Genomic DNA, 18,459 nt, shown 5'->3' on the forward strand with positions numbered 1-18,459 from the left:
CTGCTCACCTCGATTTCAGGTTCTCACCGCCAGACTGTGGGGAGGAACAGGTTTGTGGCTACAGCAGCCCCAGGAAGCCCAGCACTCCCTCAGGTGGGAGTGAGGCGAGGGGCACACAGGGCGAGCCCCTTAGGGTGGGATGGCACCTCCTGTCCCTGGAGCTCTGCAGAGGGGGTGCTCCGGCCAAGGGGGGGCTCCGGGTCCTCACACCCTGCTGCAGCATCTCCCTGGGGCTCCCACCGAGTCTGGCCGCACGGCTGCCCGCCCGGCAGGTACAGGCCCGGCCCCACCCGGCACACTCGGTGATCGGGCCTCGAGCCGGGCACGACGCAGGGTCGGGGCGAGCTGCCTGCTCCAGCTTCCGCGTTCAGGGCTGGCTTTCCCTCCTCGGCCCTTTTCTCAGCGAAATCCTTTCCCGATGCCGTGGGGCACATGCCTGCACCCAGCAGCCCCGTCCTCCTGCTCGTCAGAGTCCCCGTCAGCACCACTCGAGGCGTGCGGGCCCCGCGCCCCGTGCCCACACCTGTGATCGGACCCCGGTCTCTGACCCACGGCTGTCATCCTTGTGTCTCGTCTGCGGTTCATCTGCTCCCCAGCGCCTGTGTCGTGTCTGCAAATCATAGACGTTCAGCATTTTCGTTTCCTGGGCTGCTGAAAGCAGACACCACGGAACGGTTTGACTTGAACAATGGGAATTTATTTACCCACAACTTGAGGCTGAGAAAATGTCCAAGTCGAGCAGCATGACGGCGACGCTTTCCTCCTGAAGCCCGGCTGCCAGCGAGCCTCGGCCCCTCTGCCGCACGGCCAGGCACCCGGCGGCGTCTGCGGGCCTCTCGCTTCTCTTCAGGTTTCGTTGCGTTCAGCTTCTTGCTTCCACGGCTTTTTCTTTCTCTCTGGGTTCATCCTGTTTATAGTGGACTCTGGTAGGAGGGCTGAGACCGTCCTGGCTGGGCTGGGCCCTACCTGAAGTGACCTCATCAAAAGGTCCTACTCGCAGTCTGTTCACACCGCAGGAAGGATTAAATGCTTTTCTGGGCACTTGCAGTGCGGTCGTGTTTCCTGCTTCGGGGGGGGGGGGCGGCCGGTTGCTGAACCCTCGGCTCTCGGCGTTGCTCTGAGGGTACCGGCGGCGGGGGCTCTTTCCCGGAGGCGAGGGCGAGGCGGGGGACTTGGCCAGGTCCCCGGCGGTGGCGTGCAAGGTGTGGAGGGCGGCGAGAAGGGAAAGACAAGACACTCTTCCTCCAGTAGGGGTAGAACAAAAGGGGGAAAGGAACTTTATTCAGGGGTGAGCACAGGTTATATAGGCTGGCATAGAGGGTAGGGGTTGTTACAAGCCAATGCTGAGGGGATAAAGGCTAGGATTGGTTCTGAGAGGGTGCGGAGGTAGTTTGAAAAGGGGCGGGAGTTGCTCTGGCAACGGTGTCTGGCAACAATGTATGCGCACTGGTGGTGGCGGGAGTTGCTCTGGCAACGGGGAGTGTCCGGGCAAGATAAGGGGGTGGGGAAAAGGCGGTTCCCTCCGGCAAGCCTCCCCTAACGGTGGTATTTTGGGTGAGGAAATGGGGCCTGCCTCCGGCCTCACTTTCCCAGGCCTGGGGGGCTGTGGAGAGCGCTGTCGCCCGTGCCCACCACCCTCCCCAGGGTCTGATCAGGTCCCCCAGCCCAGGCCCGCCAAGTTGAAGCATGTAATCAGTGTCCCGCATTTCCCCCTTCTTTTCTAATTAAAGGAAGAAGCTTACCGGAGAGGTCCGCTAAGGGATGAGGGAAGGGGGAGGCCGGGGAGGGGAAAAGGATTGACGGCCGCTCAGAGAGGCTGGAGCTTGACGTTGGTGTGGCGCCCAGGCGCTCGAGAGGGGCCTCGCTGCTTGCGGGATGGACGAGGGTGGCGACGCTGCGGAGGGTTAGCTTCTTCAGTGGAGGCAAGTTGTTGATACTGGACTTGCACAAATGATGAGAGGACAGCATTGGTATTGGCCTGGCTTTTAGCAAGTTGGCCAATTCTGCGGATAATGCAGGGCCCTAGGGTGAGAGCTAGAATAATCATTAGTAGGGGGCCGAGGAGAGGGAGGAGGTAAGGGAGGAGGGGGGTAAAGATGTGGGACCAATAGCTGGTGGCTTCACGGTCCCTTTTGCGCTGTTCTAGTTCCTCTCGGACTTTATTTAGGCTGTCTTCGGCGAGACCTGTGGAATTGGCATATACACAGCACTCTTCTCCTAGGGCGGCGCAAAGGCCTCCTTCTTTGAGGAGAAGAAGGTCGAGACCTCGGCGGTTTTGGAGCATGACCTCAGAGAGGGAGTTAACAGAATTTTTAAGATGGGAAATAGCGTTTTGTAGGTGACGAATGTCCTCGTCAACAGCCACCCGGAGGTGAGTTAGGGCGGAGCCTTGACTGGCTAGTGCAGCGATTCCGGTGCCAGCGCCTGCAAGACCTAGGAGGGAGGCAATCGTGAGGGCGGTGATGGGCTCTCGCTTTTGCAGAGGGGCAGGAGCTGCAGTTCTTTCCAGGTGGAGGAAGAAGTCTTCCTCGCTGTGGTATAGGACCCTAGGGATAAGGACAATTAGGAGGCAAGTTTCATTAGTTGTATTGAGGGTTTGCACATTAAGGCAGGGGGTAAGTCCTGTAGAGGAGCAGAGCCATTGGGAGGAGTTGTGGGGAATAAGAAACTTGGCAGAGCTGCTGGGAGATGAATAGTTGGCACAAGCTGTGAGGTTGGGAGAGTTACTTGAGCGAGGGCGGATGCACTTTCCTGTAAAGGAGACTGAATGAAAGGTTAGGGGGACGGCAGAGGTATTCCAATTGCATTCCGAGGGGCTGTCCTCTGTGTTTTCTGAAAAGGAGAGGTTGGAGGCAACTGGATCATACAGGGGGGAGGAAGTGGAGAGGCAAAGCCAACAGGAGGAGGTAAGATTGGGGTTGGAGGAATTCACTGAGGTGAAGGCCGCTTGGATAAGGTCGAGGAGGGGAGAGGAGTAACGAGAGGGGGGAAGAAAAGGTTGGGGTGGTGGGGTTGGCGATGCATTGTTTGCAGCTGAGGTGCGGCTGGTTGGAGCTGAGGTGCGGCTGGAGGGCTGTGGAAAAAGGGGGTTCACTCGGACTGGGGTCCAGGCCCAGGTGTACTGTTGTCATCTGGTGCACTAAGTTGCAGAGACGACGGCATTCTCGTCTCGTTAGACGCGTGGTTGCTGGTGGCGGGCCGGATTGCCCTTCCTGGGATCCAGATTGGTTGTGCTGCATCATCTGGGAAAACACAAGCAAACCCGCGCCCCTGGGCGAGGAGTGGGGAGGGACCCTTACAGGCATTATTCTCTGGGTCCTTCCAGTAAACCATCGGGGCCTGGGTGGGCCTATACGAGGGCCCCCAATGTTTATGTAGGGGCAAAAGCCCATCCTTATTGAATGTGAGTAGATTAAGGTGAATAAGGGCTGCTATGATAAGGTCCCCTGGAGTTGCCTGGGGGAGCATTGCCCTTTCTTTTTCAATTTGTGTTTTTAAGCGGCGATGGACTGCTTCCACAATGGCTTGTCCCTGTGGATTATAAGGGATGCCGAAATGATGGGTGATGTTATATAACTGAAGAAAGGCCGCAAAGGAGGCACTGCGATAGGCAGGCCCATTGTCCGTTTTTATGTCCCAGGGGACTCCCATGAAGAGAATTCCTTGTCTCAGGGCCTTGATACAGTGTTTTGCCGTTTCCCCGGCGAGGGGGACTGCATAACACATGGCCGAGAAGGTGTCAATCATTACATGTACATACTTGAGGCGTCCAAAGGACGGAACATGAGTTACATCCATTTGCCATCTAGAATTGGGTTTTAGGCCTCGTGGGTTGACTCCCTGAGGTTGCAGGGGGCCAAGCGGCGCGAAGGGCGCACAAGTTGCGCAATTGCGGACAAGATGTTTACAGGTGTCTAGGGGGAGGCCACATAGATGATGCAACGATGCAGCCGAAAAGTGAAACCTGGAATGCAATAACTTGGCCTGGTTAACAGCATCTCCTGGAGGGGCCGCTGTGTGGGTCAGCATAGCTTGGGTATTCTGAGCTGAGACCGCTTGGTCTACTATACTATTGCCATTAGTCAGGGGCCCCGGAAGGCCTGAGTGACTACGAATGTGGCTAATGAACCAAGGATCCTGTCGATGCTCCAGGATGCTCCTGAGGTCAGAAAGTGCTTTATTAATGGCCGAGTTTCCCGGGAAAAAGGTGGAAAATGCGAGGACTCGGCAGACCTGATACGTGTAGAGGTTGTCTGTGAAAATGTTTACTGGGTGGTTACAGTGGGTGTTTAGCGCGTATGACACTGCCAGAATTTCCCCCACTTGGACTGAATGAAGGTTGACATAACTGAATAGGCGGGGTTCTGGGTGGTCCTGGGAATAAGAGAGGAAGGCGAAACGGGTTTTGGAGGCGTCAGTGAAGACGGTAGTGGCACCCGGGATGGGTGCAGAGGAGGGGAAAGGATGGAAGGGGCTGCGGAAGGGAAGCTTGGCGAGCCCCTGTAACAGTCTATGGCTAGGATAATGGCAGCTGAATTCCCCCTGAAATCCTTCTAAGAGGATTTGCATGTAAGGGTTATCACGTATAAGCAGGCGGGTTTGGCCTGCGTCCAGGGGCCAAACAATTTTTTCCGGCGGCTCTCCAAATACATGAACAGCCAGGGTGACTAGATCTGAAGCTAGGCTGATCCAGAGCCGCACTGCGGGGCAAATTTTCCTAAGCCGGCTTTTAGCAGGGTGCACCCAAAGTAGAGGGCCTTCCTGCCACAGGCAGCCCATGGGTGTGCTGGGCGTAGGAAGGATGAGTGCTATAAGATTGCCCTCTCTAGTGCTGAACCTGTTGAGACAGCAGGCGGCGAGCGCCTTGTTAATAGCGGCAATGGCTTCTTTTGCCTCCTGGGTGAGCTTAATGCGCCGGGAGACCGCTAGCGGCGGGGCTTCAGGGACACTCAGCAGCATAAAGAGTGGTTGGAGCTGCGCGGTGGTGATTGGCAACGCAGAGCGGAGCCAATTGATCTGGCCACAGAGCTGTTGGAGCTCAGTGATAGTGACCCGATCCGGTATGTCCAGCTGGGGAGTGGACGGGGCAATGGTTTTATCAATACTAAACCCTAAGAAGGCTAATGGAGGCACAATTTGAACTTTTTCGGGCTGAATCGTAAGGCCGAGGTCAGCTAAATTAGTGGTGAGGTCTTTAAGGATTAGAGGAAGCGCTTCGGCGTCCTCAGAGGCCACCAAGATGTCATCCATGTAATGGATGAGCATGGCCCGCTTTCGCAGGGGGGCCACTGCGTGATTAACATACATTTGGCAGATGGCCGGACTGTTACGCATCCCTTGAGGGAGGACTTTCCATTGGTACCTGCTAGCCGCGCCCGCGTGATTGAGGACGGGGACTGTAAAGGCGAAGCGCGGGCGGTCTTGCTCATGTAGTGGGATGGAGAAGAAACAGTCTTTGATGTCAATGGTGGCTACATGATAGTGAGCCGGGATGGCTACCGGATGGGGGAGGCCAGGCTGCGGGGAACCCATGGGAAGAATATGCTTATTGATCTCCCGCAGATTATGAAGGAGTCTAAATCTCTCTGTGGCTTTTTTTATGAATAACAAACACTGGCGAATTATAGGGACTAGTAGAAGGTTCTATGTGGCCAGCGTCCAATTGTTCTTGGACAAGGGCTTGGAGTGCAACTAATTTGTGCGTGGGAAGGGGCCACTGCTCCACCCATAGCAGGGTGAAACGAGCAGTGGCGCACATTATTGGGGGGGCTGCGTGGTAAGCACTGCCCCAGAGGCGGCAGCAGCTGCCGGTAGCGGCTCCGAGGGGGAGCTTGTCGAAGGGGGAGGCGGAAGTGGGAGGCCCCAAGCGTAGCAAGATGGCGGCACGGTAGGCGTGGCTAAGACACAAGATGGTGGACTAGCTCCGCCCTGTGAAAGGGCGGGGCCTAAGGCATAAGATGGCGGACTAGCTCCGCCCTGTGAAAGGGCGGGGTAAAGCGCATGTGGTTTCCGGCCCGGCTTAGGGCTGACGTCATCACTAGAGCACTTCCTCCCCTCGGTGGAAGAAGAAGGAGGAAGTTTGCCATTTTGGAGCAGTCTGGGGGAGCGGTTGCAAAGAGGCACACGGCGCCAAACAAAGAAACAAAGACACAAAGGACTACAGCAAAGTAATGGAGGGGAAGAGGGAGAGTGTCAGGAGGAATGGGGGACATAGGAAGAGAGGACGAAAGGTAGTTGGGGGCAATAGCCGGGTTAATACGGGAAAGGAGGAGCAGCCCGGGCGCGGAGCGGCGAGGGAGAGGCAGCTCCGGACGTGGAGCGGCGAGGGAGAGGCGGCTCCGCAGGGCGGCGAGGGAGAGGCGGCCCTTACCTTGCAGGCGAGGAGAAGGGGAGTTGGAGAAGGCGTCCGGGCGAGCGGGTGGTTTACTGGACCGCTGTGTGGAGAGGACCAGCCTCACACGGGGCACCAGTTGCGGTCGTGTTTCCTGCTTCGGGGGGGGGCGGCGGCCGGTTGCTGAACCCTCGGCTCTCGGCGTTGCTCGGAGGGTACCGGCGGCGGGGGCTCTTTCCCGGAGGCGAGGGCGAGGCGGGGGACTTGGCCAGGTCCCCGGCGGTGGCGTGCAAGGTGTGGAGGGCGGCGAGAAGGGAAAGACAAGACACTCTTCCTCCAGTAGGGGTAGAACAAAAGGGGCTTTATTCAGGGGGGTAAAGCCAAGAGCGTTTATTAGGGGTGAGCACAGGTTATATAGGCTGGCATAGAGGGCGGGGGTTGTTACAAGCCAATGCTGAGGGGATAAAGGCTAGGATTGGTTCTGAGAGGGTGCGGAGGTTAGGATTGGTTCTAAGAGGGCGCGGAGGTTGTTTGAAAAGGGGCGGGAGTTGCTCTGGCAACGGTGTCTGGCAACAGTGTATGCGCACTGGTGGTGGCGGGAGTTGCTCTGGCAACGGGGGGTGTGCGGGCAAGATAAGGGGGTGGGGAAAAGGCGGTTCCCTCCGGCAAGCCTCCCCTAACGGTGGTATTTTGGGTGAGGAAATGGGGCCTGCCTCCGGCCTCACTTTCCCAGGCCCGGGGGGCTGTAGAGGGCGCTGTCGCCCGTGCCCACCACCCTCCCCAGGGGCGGATCCGGTCCCCTGGCCCAGGCCCGCCAAGTTGAAACACGTAATCAGTATCCCGCATTGCAGCTTCAAACTGGCACACGCAGCAAATGTTTATTGAGTAAGTAAAAGAATGAGATTGTTGATTCTCTAAATCACCTTTGAGAAGGGAAAACACCATCGGTTCTACAGGAATTCTCCTGTGTAGGCAGCTAGCCAGTGTCCCCGCTCTTGGAGAACTTGGCGCATGACCGTGGACGGCCCGGAGGTGCCCGCCTAGGGGGCATGGTCACCCAGAGCCGCACTGAGCTGAGCAGAGGGGCGAGCAGGAGCCCCTTCTCCTGGCAGGGAGCCCGGGACCCCGTGTCTAGTCTGGGGTTCAGCCGCTTCTCTCAGAAGGTGGCCGTGTCCTCCCTGGGGGCGGGATCGCCTGTGGTCTGCAGCTGTTCCCAGCCGCGGGTGGCGGTGCCTTTAAAAAGACGTTGAAGGGGTGCCCTTGGCACGGCAGGGGCAGACGCTGAGCTTCTCACGGGAGGCTGGAGACGGAGCGTGTCCGCCCTTTGCAGGTGGAACTTCACCAGGCGGAGAAACGGAGGGGATTTCAGTGCCTGAGACAGGACAGACGCCAGGCCACGGGGTCACGGGAGCTGGACCTCTGTCCCGGAGGTGGGCGGGGAGGGACCTCTGGCGGCCACACGAGGTTAGACTGGGAAGGGGCGGGCGTCCGAGTCAGAGGGACAGGTGGGTCACAGGTGGAAAGCCGGCCTCAGGCCGTGGCGTGGGGACTGGGGGAGAGGACGGGACAGCGGCTGGCGGGGAGGGGCAGCGACCACCCTGTCGTCAGCCAGCACCACACTCTCTTGAGTGTGTAGTTCTGTCATTTTGGAATTGGGAAATGTGAGCCCTTTAACTTTGGTTTGTTTTGTTTTCCTAAAACTACTTCGGCTAGTTTGGATCCCTTATTTAGGTTCAGGTTGTCGGCTGGGATTTTGACGGGGATTGTGTTCAACGTGTACTTCAATTTGGAGACTATTGCCATCTGTGCCAGTTTGGAACTGTTATGTCTCCCCAGAAAAGCCATGTTCTTTAACGCAATCTTGTGGGGGCAGATGTACTAGTCTTTTGATTAAGGTGGAACCTTTCAATTGAGTGTTTCCATGGAGATGTGACTCGCCCAACTGTGGGTGAGACCTTTGATTGGGTTATTTCCATGGAGGTGTGGCCCTGCTCAATCAGGGTGGGTCTTGATTGGTTCACTGGAACACTTAAGAGAGCTCAAGAGCGACACAGATGCTGACACTTGGAGACATTTAGAGATGCAGACGAGGGATTTTGGAGATGCTAAGCTAAGAGATGAAGCCCAGAGTTTGCCGCATAGAAGCTAAGAGAGGACCCCCTGGGATAAAGAAGCAAGGATACACAGGAGCTGAGAGAGAGGAGTGAAGAGACGTTTTGGAGAACACCATTTTGAAAACAAAGGACTAGCAGACGCCAGCCACGTGCCTTCCCAGCTGACAGAGGTACTTCTGACGCCTTCCGCCTTTCTTCAGTGAACGTGTCCTCTTGTTGATGTCTCATCATGGACACTTTTACTGCCGTAGAACTGTAACTTTGTAGCCAAATAAACCCCCTTTATAAAAGCCAGTCCATTTCTGGTATTTTGCATATCAGCAGCTCTAGCGAACCAGAACATCATCTTAACAATATTAAGTCTTTCAACCCATGAATATGGACGTCTTTCCATTTAAAATTTAAAGAATTAAATTCTTTAATTTCTTTCAATAGTTTTTTATAGTTCTCAGTGCATTGCACTTTTTGGGGGTAAACTTATCCCTAAGTATTTTATTCTTTTTGGTGCTATTTTAAATTGTATTTCTTAATTTTGTTTTTGGATTGTTCGTTGCAAGTGTGTAGAAATACAATGGGTTCTTGTATATTGATTTTGTATCTTGAAACCTTCCTGAACTTTTTAATTAGTTCCAAAAGGTTTTCAGTGAATTCCGTAGGACCTTTTAAATATAAGATCATGATGTCTTCACACAGAGATGGTTCTGCTTTTCTTTCTCTTCCTTGCCTTCTTGCCCTGGCTAGACCGCTAGTGCGGTGTTGAATAGGAGCTGTGACAGGGAACCCTCATCGTGTTCCTGACGCCACAGAGAAAGCGTTCAGTCTTTCACCGTTGACTAGGATGTTTGCTGTGGGGTTTTTGTAGATGCCCTTTGGAAGTTTACTTTCTTCCTAATTTGTTGAGTGTTTTTATCATGATGGGGTTTCAGACCTTGTCAAATGCTTTTTCTACATCTTCTGAAATGATCATGTGGTTTTTGGCATTTATTCCATGAATACAGTGACTCGAATTTATTGTTTTGTTTTGTTTGTATGTTGAGCCAACCTCATACTCCTGGGAAATCCCACTTGTTATGGTGTATAATTCATTTTATATGATGCTAGATTCAGTTTTATGGTATTTTGTTGAGGATTTTTGTGCCTTTATTCATAAGGGACATTGGTCTTTCGTTTCCCTTTCTTTGTGGTATCTTTGTCTGCTTTTGGTATTTTGATGATACCAGTCTCACAGAAGGAGTGGGAACTGCTCCCTCTTCTTTTGTTTTCTAGAAAAGATTGTGTAAAGTTGGTGTTATTTTTAAGTGATTGGTAGAATTTTCCAGTGAAACCATCTGGGCCTGGGATTTCTTTTTCTGGGAGCAGTTAAGTTATGTATTCAATTTCCTTAATGGCTCTAGGACTATGCAGATTATCTGTTTCATCTTGGGTGAGTTTTCCGAGTCCGTGGTTTTCAAGGAATTAGTCCATTTCTTCTAAATTGTTGAATTTATGAGTGTAACATTTTTTTTTAATAATATTCCCTTATTCTTTTAATGGCTGCAGGGTCTATAGTGTAGTCTCATGCTTCATGCCTGATATTGGTGGTTTGTGTCTTTTCTCTTTATTTTTGAGTTGGGAAGTGTTCTTTCCTCTTCTATTTTCTGATGAGTTGGGGCAGGATTGGCATTAATTCCTCCCTAAACACATGGCCAAGTTCACCGGTGAAGCTGCCTGGGCCTTGGCTTTTCCATCCCCCTCCCCGCCCCCTCCCCCCTCCCCTCCCCCCAGCCCCAGCAGGGATGCTGGTGTGCCTGGAGTCCTGAGATTGCCTGGCTCCTGTTGCTCAGATGTGACCTTGGCCTCGGCCCCAGCCACACCCAGGGCTAGGGCTTCAGCAGTCGCTGGCTGGGAATTCTGGAGGTCGGGGCCTTTCCTTCAGCTGAGCAGTCGGGGCGGGGTGGCTTGTGGTGTGTGGGGTACGCAGACATTGGCCCTTGGAGGAGAGGCCTGGGGGGAAGGTCGTCTTGGGCTTGACGGAAAGAGGCGAGGTGGGGGCGCCTCGTGGGCACAGGCCCCTGGCCGGGAGCCAGTGGAGGGTCAGGGGCTCCCCCTGGGTCTGGGCCTCGGCTCCCGTCGGAAGTACCTGTAGCCCTGGCAGGTTTGCTTTCTCGGAGCCCTACTCGGGACGGGGTCTGTGGGGCAATGCTGGTCTGTGCATCAGCTGGTGCTGAAACTTACCCCACCTGGTCCTCACGACAGCCTGACAGAGCCTCTGCTGGAGACAGGGAAACTGAGGTTCAGACACGGGGCTGGCCACGTGGAGCAGGGCCGGGGTCCCATCCTCCCCACCTGTCCAGCTCCCACACCGCAGGCAGACACCCCCTGAACCCTGGCCACCCGAGGCCCACTGGCCCCTCCCTGGGCCGGTTCTGACGTGGTGTTTGCTCACACGTATGGACACAGTGACATGTCCTCCCTCAGGGCCTCCCGGGATCCCCTGCCTTCTTCCCTGCCAGGCCCCTCACCAGGCACTGGGTACGGGCTGTGCCTGTGCACTGCCTGATCCAGCGCTCAGCGTGGGTGTCAGCACAGGCGGACGGAGGGGTCAGCAGCTTCTGGAACGGGCGGACGGAGGGGTCGGCAGCTTCTGGAATGAGTGTTCCCAGGACATCTGGACGGGAGGCTGCGAGGCTCCGTCCCCCTCCAGCGTCTCCAAGGTGGGACACCCCCTCACCACAGATTGGCGGGGATTTCTGATTCTCGAAGCCACCACTGTGGTTTCCAAATGGAAGTTTGACAGGACGTCTGCGGGGCACGCAGACATGGGCCCTCGGAGGAGAGGCCTGGGGAGGAGGTCGTCTTGGGCCTGACGGCTCCCTGGGGTATGATTCTCCAGTGTTCAGAATTACACTTTTAAAATGTGTGCACACGTGTGAACACTTACAGAGACATAAAAACAACCGCCACCCTGATTTTGATGGGAAGTGGTAATGGAAGCCTGAAAAATGTCTCCGTGAAATTTGCTTCTTTTTCTCTGAGCACCCCGAGGAGAAATGCTCCCAGAAGCGGCTTCAGGACGGCCGGGCCAGCTCTAGTTTAAAGAGGATCTTCAGGCGTGTCGGAGGGCACGAGGCCCAGAGGAGCGAGAACGCGCTCCCGGAGCCGCCGCTGCTGCGTCCACAGCGGGCGTGAACTGCACACGTGCCAGCCGTACACGGGACGAGGTTGTGAGGCCCGGCCATGCCTGGGTCACCTCACCGCACGCCGAGTGGAGAGGCCGGGCCACAGAGGCCGCGAGTGGATTAGGGGCTGCCGGGCCTGGGGAGGGAAATGGGGGTGGCTGCTGATGGGTCCCTGTGTTTCCGGGGGATAAGAAAGCTCTGACACCACAGAAGGGTGGCAGCGGCGCTGTGAGCGCATGGGAGGCTGCCGGGTTTGACTCGTGAGTGGTAATTATTGTGTGGATTTCACCTTAATAAAAAAGAAGATAACAGTAGGGGCCCAGCATTGTAAGAATGGGAGGGTCTCATGAACTTTCTATTAGGTACATTGTAATCAGATCGCCCCCTGGAAAGCCACGCCACAGTGGGCTTCCTTAAAGGTGCACACGCAGGTGCACACACACACACGTGTACTGACATGCACACATGCACATAACACGCATGCACACAGGCACACCCACACATACACGTGCACACAGGCACACTTGCACATATGCATGCACACAGGCACACCCACACATACACATGCACACAGAGGCATGCACACAGGCACACCCGCACATACACATGCACACAGGCACACTCACACATACGCATGCACACAGGCACACTCGCACATACACATGCACACAGGCACACCCACACATACACGTGCACACAGGCACACTTGCACATATGCATGCACACAGGCACACCCGCACATACACATGCACACAGGCACACTTGCACATACACATGCATGTGTGCACACAGGCACACACAGATGTGCAGACACATGCATACTTGCACAGACATACACAAATGCACAAGAAGCACACATACACATTTGTGCACAGATGCACACACACACACACATGCATATGCACACTTTATCTGTGTTGGAGCAGAAACTTTCTTCCAACTGCCATAGATATTTTTGAATGATTTAACTTTTAAAAAATATAAAGTGGTTGTGGCATGTGAACCAGTGATAGAAGATGACGAGGCTTTTGAAATAATGTTACTAATTAAGGCAGAAAAAACCCAAAAGGCAAATTCTGTAAGAATATTTGCATTCTTCTTCCTCAACTTTTTACAAAATTTGAAGACTATTTCCTAACAAGCTATCATTGAAGAGCCAGGAGGTGGGTGTAAAAGATAAGAGGAAGCCATTTGAAAAACTATCAACAGTGGAACGAATTGTGGTTGACAAATGGGAATGGACTATGTTGGGGAATCCGCCATCAAACATGCAGGCAAACAGAGGCAGAGAGAGGTTAGGAAAGCACATGGGGCACAGACCCAGCCCAGGCCTGGAGGAGGGTGTGTGTGGGGGGCTGCAGCGGGCCCTGAGACCCTGTCACCGAGGTCCCCTAGGCAGTGTGGGCAGACTCGGAGCCCACAGCCACGCTGCCTGCTCCCTGCCCGTACCTGAGCTGCCACCGCCCTCGGGCTGCCGGAGCGAGGGTCTCACCTGACGGAGTGCAGGCTTCACCCCAAACCCCCAGAGCATGCAGCCCTGGGGTCTCATCCGCTGGAGACGGCGTGTGTCTCCCCCGCTGCCTCACCGTCATCCCCTTAAAGCCTCACGTGCTGTTCTTGTCTCTACATGTAACAGGTTCCCCAGAATAGAGGATTCTACATGTACAGGGCATGATTAAGAGCCCCCCCAAAAAAAAGAAAAAGAAAAAGAAAAATCCACAGTAAGCACAATATAAGAGGAAGACTGCACCCACAAAAGGCATGGAACTTTAAAAAATAACTATAATGAGATATAATTCATATACCATACATTCACCATTTAAATTTAGTGTAGAATTCAGCAGTTGTAGTCACAGATTGAACAACCTGCCCCACAAGCTAATTTTAGAACATTTTCATCCCAAAAAGCAACCCTGGGCCCATTAGCCGTCACTCCCCATTTTCACCCAGTGCTGCCAGCCCTCAGCAGCCACTAACCAACTTTCTGTCTCTATGAATTTGCTTTTTCTGGACATTTTCTGTAAGTGGAATCATACCATATTTGTCCTTTTGTGTCTGGCTTATTTCACTCAGCATCGTGTTTTCAGGGTTCATCTATGTTGTAGCACGTGTCGGTACCATATTCCTGTCTATAATAATATTTCATTGTATGGATAAACTACATTTTGTTTATCCATTCTTCGGCTGATGGACCCTTGGGTGGTTTCCCCTTTTTGCTATCAGGAATAATAATGCTGCGATGAACATTTGTGTACAGCTTTTTGCTGGGAAGTGTGTGTTCATTTCCAGGAGTAGAATTGCTGGGTCCTGTGGTAATTCAGTGTTTACCTTTCTGAGGACCTGTCACACTTTTTTACAGCAGCTTCATCATTTTATACTCTCATGAGCAACCCATTCCTTGTTACCAGCACTTGCTATTTTTAAATTATAGCCATTCTAGTGGGTGTGAAGTGGCATCTCATCGTGGTTTTGATTCGCTTTATGACTAATGATGTTGAACATCTTTTCAGGTATTTATTAGCCATTTGAATATCTTCTTTGGAGAAATGTCTATTCAAGTCCTTTGCCCATTTTAAAATTGGGTTGTTTGTCTTTTTGTTGTTGAGTTGTAAGGGTTCTTATTAGCTATATGATTTGCAAAATTTTCTCCCATTCTGTAGGTTGTCTTTTTGCTTTCTTGATGGCATCATTTGCAGCCAAAAAGTTTTTGATTTTCATAAAGTCTAGCTGATCTGCTTTTTCCCCTTTGGTTGCTTGTCATATCTTAGAGACTGTTGTCCAACCCAAGGCCACAAAGATTTCCTCCTCTGGGATATTTTTTGGGTGGGAGAAGGTGGCCTTGGACCCGTGTTTGGGGTGGGAACAGGGGGTGCTGAGCAGGGGCAGGGAGGTTAGCAAGCCTGAGGAGTGGGTTTAAGGGGAGCTGGGGAAGAGTGGGCGGCCCTGTGGAGCCAGACTGCGGGCTCAGCACTTAACTCCTGGATGGAGGGGGAGGGGCATCGTAGACTGCGGACAGTTTGGGGGGAAAGATGTGGGAGCCCATGAGGTCATGGGTCCAGGAAGAGGCCCTCAGAGAGGCGGCAGCTGCAGGCAGGGCTGCAGGGGAGGAGCCGCCCGGCTGCAAGGCCCCTGCCCGCACTGGAAGAACGAAGCCCGAGACTCTCCCCCCTGCACCCCAAACTGCAGTCACGGCTCATGGGGCGCCTTGTACGGGGGAGGGACTCCCCAGGACAAGCCAGGCCAGCCAGGGAGGACGGGTCTTAGCGGAGACCACCGTCCACTGGACAGTGACAGCAGGGCCCTGCTCCCCTCCCGCGTCTGCTAAGGGGGAGGGTCCTGTAACCGCGGCCGGGGAGGGAGGGGAGTTGCCGTCTCCGGAAATTCCTCACTGGGGTTGTGCGGAGCTGAGGACCCGGCTCCCGCCCCGGAGTCAGGGCCCTAGTCCCCGCCCGCGTCCGAAGCCCGGGTGGACGTGACACTGCGGAGCTTCCGGCGCGCGCGTTTCCCTGCCCAGGAGGAGGGGTCCGGGTGAGCGGACTGCGCTGCCCCCGGGCCTGGCTCATCGGCCGCTCGCGCACTGCGTCCGCGGGGCGCCCCTCGCCCCCGGCCGCTCCCCCGGCGCCCCTCGCCCGCTCCCCCGGCGCCCCTTCACGCCAGCGGCGGGGCCCGGCCCTCTGGGGTGTGCGGGGTTTGCCAAGGACCCAACGCCGCGGCCGGGAGCAAGCGCCCCGCTGAAACACACGTGCTTATAAATTATGGAAACGTGCTTTTAAAATCAGTTTTGAAGTGTTTGATTTCTAGTGTCTGTAGATAAAAAATAATAGTTGAGGTTTTTGCATTTTCTTGCCCACCCCAGTGGTAACGCACGCATTGTGGAGACCGTTGGTGCCATCTAGCTCTCGGGTATAAAGAAGGCGCAGCGTGTTTAGAGGCTCGGACGGACTCTCCTCCGAGGCGCCCTCCGCGCGTGAGGCCCGTCCTGGAGCCCGCGGCGTCCGGGGACCCCTGCGCGGGGCTCCGCTCAGTGGGCAGAGCCGGCCCCTCCCTCCCGGGCAGCCGCCCCCGCTCCCCCGGGCCCGCCTCCAGCCTCCTCCCCCCTCCCCGTCCCCCTCCTCCCCCTCCCCTCCCCTCCCCCGGGCCCGCCTCCAGCCTCCCTCCCCCGCCCCACCCCCTCCCCCCCTCCCCCTCCTCCCCCGGGCCCGCCCCCCGCCTCCCTCCCCCTCCTTCCCCCTCCTTCCCCTCCCCTGTCCCTCCCCTCCCCCTCCTTCCCCTCCCCCAGGCCCGCCCCCGCTCCCCCGGGCCCGCCCCCCGCCTCCCTCCCCCTCCTTCCCCCTCCTTCCCCTCCCCTGTCCCTCCCCCTCCCCCTCCTCTCCCTCCCCTCCCCCTCCTTCCCCTCCCCCAGGCCCGCCCCCGCCCCCCGTGCCCGCCCCCCGCCTCCCTGCCCCCTCCTTCCCCCTCCTTCCCCTCCCCTGTCCTCCCTCTCCCCTCCCTCTCCCCCTCCCTCCCCTCCTTCTCCTCCCTCCCCCTTCTCCCTCCTCCCGCTTCCTCCTCGGCCCCCCCCTCTCCTGGGCCCGCTCCTCCCCACCCCCCCCCCCCCGGCCCGCCCCTCCCTCCCGGAGTCTCCGCCCACACTGAGCTCCAGAACCAGCGATTAGGTTTCTCCGGATTCTACACGGGAGATACAGCCTTATCTCTTGCACACTGGCTTGACTGCCTTTGGTCGGAGATATTTTGGAAGTTGTTTCGAGTTAATTCGGCGCGGAAACGGGGAACGTGGAAACCGGGCTGGGCCTGCCCGGCGGCTGCTCCGGCTCCGGGCGCCCGAGGGGAAGGCAGGCGCAGAACGCTCTCCACCGTGATCCTCTTCCGCGCTGCCCGTGGTTTACTACACAGAATGTGTTTGTGGTTCACCGGTTCTTTTCATCAGCTGGTGTTCCTGTAAGGTTTTAGAATAAGAGGACATCAAAGTTAAATTACGGCTTAAATGTACTTTAAATTACAGCTTAGTCCATATGTGTCCAAAAAAAAATAAAATCCTCTGAGGATTGGGAGAAAATGAAGTGGGAAAAACGCTGTTGGCGTCCCTCTGCATGTTGGGGAGGCTGAAGACCCAGAGGAAAGCAGCACATGTTTTGTGTTTACAGTTTCTAGAACATCCTTGGCAATGGAGAGCCTCCAGTAAAATCCAGCAACGCCGTCTATTACCTCTAAACTGCCGGGTGTTTATCCTAACAGCAAACTGCGCAGTGGGTCAGCTCCGCTTCCTGGGTCGTTAAGAGGCGGCTTATGCTATAATCCTGTGTGAATGTTTGTGAGTGGGGACAGGCCCCTTCTCCTTTAGTCTTTAAGGCAGAAGGGGCAGATTGTGAAGGTGTGGGGTGGGGTGGGGCGGGGGCTGGGCTGTTCCTTCCTTTGGCTTTTCCCAGGATGTCTGACCCTAAAACGATTGTCCGGAAGAGACTCCCCATTTCTCCACTGGCCGTGCTCCCTGGGCTCCAGGCGTTGGAGAAAGGAGCTGAGCGGGGGGTCACAGGAGATGGCAGCCTTGCTCCCTCTGTGTCCCCAGTGGAGAGAGTGCCCACTTCCAGGGCCGTGAGGATGCAGAGCCGCAGGAGCCGTTCGCAGGGCCCGCAGCGCAGCAGGGTGCGGCCGAGGTCAGGGGTAGCATCAGCTGGCCGGGGAACCTCAGGCAGCAGGTGGCAGGGCGCTGGGGAGGGGAGCTGGCGTCCAGCCGGGACTGGACGCTCGGGTGCCTGGGTCGCGGCCCTGGTCTGGGTGGTCCTGGGGGCAGTAGAAGGGCTGGCTGCTGGGACTGTGTCTGTCCTGGAGGTGGTAAGCTTAGGGGGGCAGCCACATCTCCCCCAGGGCGGCCTGGAGAGTTGGGGGCCTCCCGCCAGAGCTGTCTGTAGGTGCTTCTCTGCCGAGGGACAGTCTGCAGACGCTGCCGCCCCCTTCCCAGAGCCTGCCTGACCGCTGTGGCCGCAGCTCCTTCCTGGACCCTGTCCCGCTGGCCGGGTGGCCTCACAGCGTGTCCCCGCCCCCCCGTGGTCTCCCACAGTCTGACCTGAGGGGCCCCCAGCCCCTCCTCCACCTGACCTCTGCTTGGGAGAGGCCTTGGTGTGTCAGGTTTGGTTTTGTTTGTTTGTTTTGGAGGGACGGTCTCTGAGATGCCTCTGAAAAGTGCCTTGAACTTTTAGTTCTGTGAAATTGAACTGCACACTCATTTCCCGAGCCTCTGTGGCATGTTGGGTGTCTCCCTGTCTTCTTCTCGGCCTTTTGCAGAAATCTCTGCGTTTCTGTGCTTTCTCCTTGGAATGCTGGCTTTGTCAGTGTGGATTTTCCTTGGAAAAGGGAGTGCTGCGAGCTGCGGGGAGCTCTGAGCCGCCCGGCCCGGCAGGCTGATGCCACTGGGCAGTTCAGACGACACGGCCTGGCCTGGGGCTTGCCCGGATGCTCCCCACCTCCCAGGGGGCCTGCTGCCTGGCCCCCGTGTCTCACTTGGAAGCCCTGTCTTGTGCCATTAGCTCCATCCAACAGCTGCAACCCCTGTTGGCTGCAGCTGTGGGTTTCATTACTCACCTTGTCGGCCAGCCCACTTCTCCAGTGTGTCGCGAGCATGTTTCCCTCTTGTTCTTCACAGCCTCTGTGATTCGCCATGGCATTCTATCTCTGCCTGTGAACCCCGTGCTCCTGCCAAGCCTAGGGCCCCCACCTGCTCCCCTGCTATGGCTTTCTGCTTGTCGTCTGGGCAGACCCCTGACTGGTCTCTCGGTGGCCCTGAAGCTTGCCAAGAGCTGGCTGCCAAGCATGATGCCGAATTATCCACAGGCTGTCACCATTCGTTTCACTGCTGCTT

The 18,459-nt window shown here is 56.0% G+C and overlaps 1 protein-coding gene across 5 annotated transcripts in view; it reads left to right on the plus strand.

The window, feature by feature from the left end:
- Nucleotides 1–18,459, plus strand: part of SLC66A2 (solute carrier family 66 member 2) — a 121,444-nt gene that overhangs the window by 65,840 nt on the left and 37,145 nt on the right. For 2 of the 5 annotated variants that reach the window (XM_037805684.1, XM_037805686.1), the window contains one exon: nucleotides 404–1,042. The exons of the other annotated variants lie outside the window; for them this stretch is intronic. In XM_037805684.1, the coding sequence (XP_037661612.1) occupies nucleotides 404–623 (220 nt within the window). In that variant the 3' untranslated portion in view covers nucleotides 624–1,042. Of the gene's footprint in view, nucleotides 1–403; nucleotides 1,043–18,459 lie in introns of those variants that run through there. 5 annotated transcript variants of the gene reach the window in all.

This window comes from Choloepus didactylus, chromosome 16 (genome assembly GCF_015220235.1).
Source record: "Choloepus didactylus isolate mChoDid1 chromosome 16, mChoDid1.pri, whole genome shotgun sequence".
Taxonomy (NCBI): Eukaryota; Metazoa; Chordata; class Mammalia; order Pilosa; family Megalonychidae; genus Choloepus; species Choloepus didactylus.